General features: G+C 48.0%; 1 protein-coding gene across 1 annotated transcript; it reads right to left on the reverse strand.

Moving 5' to 3' along the window:
• Positions 1-6,099: 6,099 nt before the first annotated feature.
• LOC122387696 (neurogenic differentiation factor 2-like) lies at positions 6,100-8,384 on the reverse strand. Its single transcript, XM_043378107.1, has one exon. The coding sequence runs from the start codon at positions 8,227-8,229 to the stop codon at positions 7,678-7,680; it is 552 nt and encodes a 183-aa protein (XP_043234042.1). The 5' UTR covers positions 8,230-8,384; the 3' UTR covers positions 6,100-7,677.
• Between the last annotated feature and the right edge of the window lie 335 nt (positions 8,385-8,719).

Below are 8,719 nucleotides of genomic sequence, written 5' to 3' on the forward strand. Positions count from 1 at the left end.
AAACTGAAATCATCTATGTAAGGTGTTTTCATCGCTCAGGCATGTCGCATGTCTCTATCAGAAGTTATTGGAAAAACTGCTGGAGGCCTACCATGACCTGACATGACCTCAAGGACATAACGAGGGGTCGTGGGTGGCAATTTTCCGATTAAGTGTGTCATTTTTAATTGTTTTCTGATGTTTAAATTCGTTAATTTTGACATTTGTCTACCTATAAAAAGAGGCACATGCCCTGATTTTCTCCCATTTCCTTTTACCTAATGGAAGGGTCGCAAAATTGTCCTTACATTTGGTCAGAGACATCGCAATTTCGAGACTTACATTTAACCCTCGCCGGTTGATGCAACCCCCCTAAGGTTTATCGCGAATAACTCGCGTAAAAAGCGGCCGATCGCAACGAAACTTTCAGTACCCTCGAATTGATCAATTTTACACCTACCCTGCAAATTGATGACCCTGACTTCAATGACCTTTCACCTGTGACCTCTTTTCCGTGACCATGTTTGGCCGAAATCAAGATTCGGCGTATGTCGGCTCGCATTAACCGCGCGTTTGCAAGCTTTTCGTGGTTTCAAACGTTCAAACATGTGATTTGATGTTGCTCCCATGCATTAGGGTGGGTGTCAAGGTCACCTGAAGGTCAGGTCAGGTCATTGACCTTTGGTGACCTCGGTTCACTTTTTCGAGTTTTACATGTTTCTAGGCTAGTTTTTGGAGCTGAATTCGAATTTAGCAACCATTTAAATATTTCCGAAGTAGTTTTGGTGCCTTCGTAACATGTTACGAAGCTGTCAGAGGCGGATGACAGGTACTACGAATACCCGGTACGACCCCTACCGGTTGACCTGACCTGACCTGACCTGACCTGACCTGACCCGACCTGGTCTAAACGCTTAACGACATCATCTGTGATCAAAACTAACACGATATTTGTGATCAGCACCACGGAAAACCCCTTAGCAGCCACAATTTACGACTTTCAAACAGGTCCCGATATTCCCGATTTTTGGGTCATTGACCTGACCTGGAAGGTCAACCGATGACCTAGGACCTTGAAATTGGGTATCATTGGCTTCCTCTCGTGACGGGCAACACGCTCGTTTTTTTCTGCGAAGCTCTAGCTCCATCAGGGGCCAAACGAGGGGGGGTCGTACCAACCAACCTTGTGCCGTCGAAGGACTCAAAATGGCCTGTGCCGGCGAGGGTTATATATACAGTTACACACTGTTTGTCTTATCAATCGCTGAAGTTATAAAGGGATCGTTCAGTCGGTATATCTATGGTGAGCATTTGCCTGTTCCGTGGCTCAGTTGGTAGAGCACCGGACTCCCCGCATTGTCTTCGCTTGCGTTTTGTCCGCCGGCCGAGCCGGAGAGAAAGTTACCGAGTGAAGGTCATTCAAAGTTCAAAAACTCAATGACAATGTCACTGGGGTCACGAAAATGTTTGAGTAGGTAGGTATAACATTCATTAACCTGGGGGGGGGGGGGGGGAGGGATGAACGTATCGTTGCAATACGCTGTTCATTACGCGAGTAACTAATAAATAAAAAATGTATGAGTTAATCCTTACTCCACACGCTCTCCCTCTCCATAAAAAAGAGAGTTAATTGTGTTGCATTTTATCTATATGCAGAAAAATAGAGGCGTCAAAGGATATGGCCGAATATCAGCGACCCTTGCTGTGTAAGCAATGGGGTATGACAAGTGGGGGTAATGGCCCCGTCCAGCGCCCATAAAGTGGGCACACTCGTGCGACCTGCCGACCACTGTTCTAGATAGAGCAGTGATGCCATCCACATTTTTGCTCCATCCCAAGATCTCGACCAGAATTTCCCAAGATTCTCGTCTCGAATCCCAAGACTACCCATCGCATATCCTTAGGTGTACCACAAGTAAATCCATAGATTATTTTGGACATATTAGTGTGTTTTATTCAGCTTTCTCTTCTTCGGGTCCACCCTTGTCCTTATTGGCGTCTTTACAGCAACTAATGTACATACATTGTACAGCCCTCTGCAGACTGCGTGGTAGGTATTCTTTTTTCGACAAAACCGAGAATAACGCGAATGCTATGCTATCGGGCACTCGGAAATCGTAACAGCAAGATGCGCGAGACTCCGCAGCTTAAATTGGCATTATCATCGTATGCATTTTCCATCCAGTTTGGCAACAAAACCCAAACGAACTTTTACATTTTGTTGCCACACAAGGCGCATGCTTTGTTTATTGATAGGCCCTATCGAAGGAGTGGAGCATGGCGCATCTATTTGCAGTGAGTTTCGGCCGACTGATAACATGACTTTTGAATTATTATCAGTTTTGTCGGAAAAAGAATATCTACCACGCAGTCTGCTGAGGGCTGTACCTAGAGGCCGGGGGGGAGGGGGAGGGGGTCGATCGGACTCCTACAGCTGATATTCCTGACCGAGTATAAGAGCTTCACGAAAAATGAAGATGCTGGCCTAGACAACATTAAGCCGGTGGTATCTGATTCTATGGTCAGGTCATTCGTCGACCGTCAATGGTGGGTCAAAGACCCAAAACACAAAGTCCGAATCTGTTAGAACTTCTTGGAAACGAAATCTGTGGCATTTTGGATTTATTTCGAAATTTGTCTGACACATTTGGAGAAGCTAGGGTCAAGTGAGGTCAGGCTGTTTTTAAGTGTCTTTCACCACTGACAGTTTTGAAATAGGGGCTCCAAAACAAGCTCTTAATAAGCTTATGTAAATCCCGAAATCGAAAAGCCTATGCTGTGAATCTGCGTGTAAGCCAGTGCCCGCTGGGGCCCATGGATTTTCAAGCCGACGATGGCGAGGGGGTCTAAACGAGGACCTAACTCGTCCCCTGGACTATATAGCTACAAGACGTCAGCAGTGTTGTGAAGGTCGCAACTCGCAAGGTTACGCTTTGATTATTTTTGGTCCAGCAGAGCCCAGAGGTCAGGTGACCAGGCACTTTTCCGAGGTCAAAAAATTGCCCTTATTTTGGTTCGCGGTCAAAGGATAAGCCTCCATAGAGCAAAACCGTAAAATGAAGCGCTTTGTGCGGGAGCCGCTTTCTGAAATATTTTTTGGACATAATGTTTGTAAAAGCTTTTCATAGCCACCCAACATCATGCCGCCAAACCACCCATCCCCGTTGATTGGTAGAGTTGGAAATTAAACAAATGAGCGCCAGTTGCGAACAGCAGCGACTGAAAGCTGCTACTATACCCATAACAAGTAATGGTACAAAAATAATCCTGCGATCTCGGGAAGAGAATGCCTGCAAGAAACATCGCAAGCTTCGTCCGTTACCTACTTCAATATGTTTGAATGCTATTAACCTCCGTGAGGCAAATCCATCCTAAATTTATTATCGACCAAGGAGAAAAAACATTCGACAGCATGAGAAGACAAAGTGAAATCAGCTTCTGCCAGATCCCAAGATATGCAGTGCAAATCACAAGATCCCAATGTTAATGTTCAAATCCCAAGATCTTGGGACAAATCCCAAGGAATGGCATCGCTGAGATAGAGCCATAAAACGCCGTGAATATTTTAAGCTTGACGATACGAATCGACTGGTATGTAACATGTTTACCTCGGGTAAAATTTTAAAATTACTTTTTGTTAGGTCAAATTATAGTTCATTTATCGCATTATGATGAGAGAAATACTATATCCCGGAAAAATAAACGTAATACCGCTGAGCTTAGGTTGAATCTGAAATCATTACTTAGGAAGAGTTATAAAAGAACCGACGAACGTGTCTTTTTTGGTCATTAAATATCAGTAGGTATGCCGCCCCCTCAGATGCCAAGTGCCGCCCCTATGAGTGCAAAATGCCGCCCCTAATTGTGATTGCCGACCCAGTGAAAATCCCTTAAAATACGCCCTGGGAAGAAAGCATGTAAGTGAAAAATCCACCTCTTTCACTGGCTCGGCAACTCATTGGCAGATTAAAACCTTTATTCCAGGTTGCCAAAACGGCAGTTTCTTCACTCAGCTGAGACGGAATACCTCACTTTTTTGCAAATATTTCAGTTTTTTTCGTTGAAAAGGCCAAGGTCTGAAAAATAAGTGGCCTAAAACCAGTGAGAAAACTGGATTTGGGGGTACCCTAGGTTGATCTCTATTATTGGTTGAGCCCCCCCCCCCCCCCCCCCCAGTCTTGAAGAAGTTCCTGCGCCACTGCACACAGCCGCTATCCGGGTTCAGAAGTGGCCAATACCCTAATTTTCGACAAATTTTAAAGCGTGATTTTCTCACATTTTCTGGTCGTAAATTGATCAGGCTGTATAAAATATCATCCAGAAAAAATATTACTCATTCTGGCACAGATTGGTGGGCTCCCAAAGTACACCGTTTTGTTTTGCTCCGTGAGACCGAACTTGTGCTGCGATTTTCATGTAAATGTTGACGAGTCTCCTGTCATATTCTTTGCTTGAAAATGCGTAAGTAAGATATCAGCTGAAAGGGGAAAATGTGCGGAATCCATTGGTAACAAAAGTGCATCTAAAAAACTTCCCACTCAGTTATTGTAAGCTAATTATTGCACACTTGCACAAAGCAGAAGGGCTTGAGGATTTCAATATTTACACAGGGGTGGAGAATTGTGCCGAGTTGGGGTAGCACGAGCCTTCCCAATTCCACGCCGGCTGCGCCGGCTTGGCTTTGGAGCCGCACCAGACGGCGGAGGTCAAGGTCACCGCCAGGGCGGCGGTGGATTTGCTGCGCCCGTGCAACCCCAACTCGGCATATTTCTCCACCCCTGTATTTACATAGGCCTACCAAAAAACGCACAGCGTGCTTCACATCGAGACAACGTCCATAACATATACCGTACAATTGTGATTCATTTGCTGAAAAAAAATAAGGTCGGCATCACACTGCCGGCAAAAGTTATTGCAGTTCTACTGACGCCAGGTCGCCGACCGGCCGGCCCCGGTCAGGTCGGCCGGGCGGCGGCCGTGCAGCTGACATCCGTGCGGTTCGGCAGCTGACCAATCAGCTGCGAGAGAGGAGCGCGGTCCGTCTAATCGCCCCCGGCAGTTGCTTGTGCTGAGGGGTGCTCGACGCTCGTGTCGATTGCATTTGTTGGTTGTCAATTGTCGATTGACTTGTGAGTATACTTTCTGGTGACCAATAAATGTACGTCGTCTTAACTGAATGTAGTCTGATCAAATTCAATAAAGCAAAAAGACATCCAGCCAACAGAACATCGTAAGAATGTCCGATATGGTTGATAGCATTCAGAGTTTTTGGGAGCAGCCATCGACCAGAATGAACCTTATTGGCTTTTGTATGTAACCTTTGCATTGCTTTTGGAAAGTTTCAGTCAGATATCTTCAGAAATGGTAATGTTATCGGCTTTTGCATTTTACCGTAGTCGGTTAATCACAATTTTCGATATTGCAAAGGCAATTTCAGTACGTTCTTGACATCGAAAACCAAAACGAATAGCATCATCGTGTTCCAGAGCTCAAATTGCATCCGATGCACATCTTTTTTGTTGAGAATGCTCAACTTTAAAATTTGACCTTTTTGACCTCGCCGTGACCTGACCATCATTTGTCGAATGGAAATAGTTTCGAATCAGACGACCCAGATGACATCATTTTTAGATGCTTTTGCCGAAATGGACCATTAAAGATGTGTCGCATGACCTTAAAAATGTATACATTTTCCTTCCATGGCCTTTTCCATGACCTTTTGTGACAAAGTTAGGTTTCGCTTGTCAGCTATTCCTATCAGAAGCCGTTTGAACTTTAAGTATTGAACGAGTAGTTTCGAAGACAGCAGGGGAGCTATGCAGAATCCCCTCCCGAGTTACCCACGTTATGGGATATACCTACCCGTCATCCGCGGATTACAAGCAAAAATATTTTTTTACGGCAATGATGTATCAGCATGGATGCTCATACGTTCCCATATGTGACCTTACGGTTGACTTCATATACAATAAAAATTCCTTGGCAAAATGTCAACTGGTTAACGAGTTATCGCATTTTGGCCACTTCCGAACTCAAATAGCGGCTGTGTGCACTGGATCTATGTCCTCTATCATTTTCACGTTTCTATGTAACTGCCTTGTCAATGAAATGAAAACAGGGTTGCTAATTTTTCATGTTTATTAACACACCATAAAACAACAACTGACACCGTAAAACATGGATAAACATAAAACTCTTCATCAAACATCTAGTAGTACTACCTTCCTTAAAAATTAGGAGTTTGTTTCCATATAGACACACAAGTCAATAAATATGTAAATGGGATTATGTAAATATCACAGGTCATGACGGGACGAGCCGTCGAGCTGAGGGACGTCACACAAAACATGGATATCGACCGCAACTTCAACAGCTTCGGATATCGACCTATATGGACATATCTGTCATACCAACAGTATTGGCCATGCCATACATATCTACCATACATCACAAACATTATCGACCGTACCATGGACATGTCTACCATACCAACAGTATCGACCGTACCATGGACATATCTGCCTACCATACCAACAGTATCGACCGTACCATGGACATGTCTACCATACCAACAATATCGACCGTACCATGGACATTCTGCCTACCATACCAACAATATCGACCGTACCATGGACATTCTGCCTACCATACCAACAATATCGACCGTACCATGGACATTCTGCCTACCATACCAACAATATCGACCGTACAATAAACATATGTCATACCAACAGCTCCGGGCATCGAACGTACTATAAATATCTGTCATACTAACAGCGCTGCCAGCAAAAAAAGAGCAAATGAGCACACTATAACATCTAAACAATATGTGCAATTGCAGTGCAGAGCGGCAGGGAGGAGGCGGAGCACCACAATGGAGCCGGCCGGAATCTGGGAGGCACCTGACGGGCCGTCCCGGGGCGCAGGGCTGGCTCTAACCGGGCAGCCACCTAGTGGACAGACCGAGGCACGCGGACACCACAGCCGCACAGCGCATCACCGGCACTGCCAGCCCCTGGCGCACGAGAACGACTAGGAAAACGGCATACAGATTACAGTGATAGATGGTGCCCGGCTGAGGAGCCGGCTGCGACCGGGACGGCCAGGCCCTGCAGGCGGCACGGTTTGAGCGACGAATGACCAAGCAGATACCTATGCCAATCGGATACAAACTTTTTTGCTATACTGATACCAACTTGATTTTTGATATTTCATTTTCAATCCTAGTCTTTTGGCATTTTGGTGGTATAAAACTTCTAATTTGTAAGACTTAAGTTAAACATTACACTCAAATTTTCAAGCTGGTTCTGTTTTGGGTGTTGTCATATGGTTTTTGGTGCTATTTAATTAGGTATTAGTGTCCCAATTATCTGTAATTGCCACCACTGTGGCCGAAAACAGCAGCCGCTGCATTGGCACCGCGACTTTCAAGAGCAACCAGACCACACAGAGGTAGGTGAACGAGACAAGTGAATGTAGGATCGTGCAGTCGAATAGGTCATCTAAAGCTAAATGCGTCACAACACTTAGCTACAGAAAGCGGTATGCACCGACACGACGTGGCCAAACGATGGCATCTGGTAGCCAGACTGTGACGCTGCTGCCCGGTCTCAGCACAGTCGAGCCGGCTAGCTGCTGCCCGGTCTCAGCACAGTCGAGCCGGCTAGCTGTTCCCCGGTCTCAGCACAGCCGAGCCGGCTAGCTGTTCCTCCTGAGAAGCTCCTGCAGCGCCGAAATGTAGGTCTGCGCCATCTGGAGCGTCTCAAACTTGGAGAGCTTCTTGTCGCTGCCCAGACAGGGCACCACTTCCCTGAGGCGCTCGAAGGCGTCGTTGAGGCCGTTCATCCTGCGCCGCTCGCGGGCGTTGGCGGCCGTGCGCCGGCGCCGCACCACCTCCGTGCTGGGCGGCTGGTGGCTGCGCCGGCGGCCGGCCCGGCGCCGCTCGGGCGCCTCGGCACGTGCCGGCCCGCCGTACGCGCCGGCCGCCGTGTACTCGGAGTAGTAGCCCTCCTCGATGTAGCCTTCAGAGAAGCCGTCCGGGTACCCGTCAGCGAACCGCTCCGGAAGCCGATCCGCGCCGAAGAAGGAGCCCTCGGAGTCGGAGCCGGCCAGCAGAGGCGGCTTCTGGTTGGCCTGACCGGCAAACGGCGCCACCGGGGGGCCGCCGGCCGGCGCCGCCGGGTAACCGGTGAGCTGCAGAGGCGGGACGCACCCGAACGCCGCCGCCGGCGACAGCTCGTAGACGGACATGGCCGGGGCACTGGGAGCCGCACCCGCCCAGCGCTGCAGAGCCGGAGGGTGCGCCCGTGCCGGTGTTTCAGCTGGTGCTGCCGTCCGGCAGACGCTGCTGGCGAGCAACCCGCAGGTGCCTCCGTGCCTGGTCGGCCCGCTGGTAACACTGAGCGCCGGCCGCCTGCCAGCTGCCGGCCGCCGCCTCCTCAATGGCTCCGTCACGTGACCGTCGAGTCAGCCAATCCGATTGGCCGGTGGGCGCCTGCGGGCCTGTCAGAAGCTGCCACTGCTGTATCAGCTGCTGGCTGGGACCGGACCGCCGACGGTCCACCAACACACACCGCTGCAATTATTCGCTGGAAGTCCTAGTTCCGACTCTTGAAACCTGTTCTTTTTGTTATCTTTCTACACCTTTTTAGGCGCAAATTAATCTAACTGAAGACCAAATTAAAACAAGTGAAATCCAATTTAAGACAAGTGAAGCCCATATTAAAACAGTTGAGATCCA

Source organism: Amphibalanus amphitrite, unplaced genomic scaffold (genome assembly GCF_019059575.1).
Source record: "Amphibalanus amphitrite isolate SeventyFive unplaced genomic scaffold, NRLGWU_Aamphi_draft 000295F_arrow, whole genome shotgun sequence".
Lineage (NCBI taxonomy): Eukaryota > Metazoa > Arthropoda > Thecostraca > Balanomorpha > Balanidae > Amphibalanus > Amphibalanus amphitrite.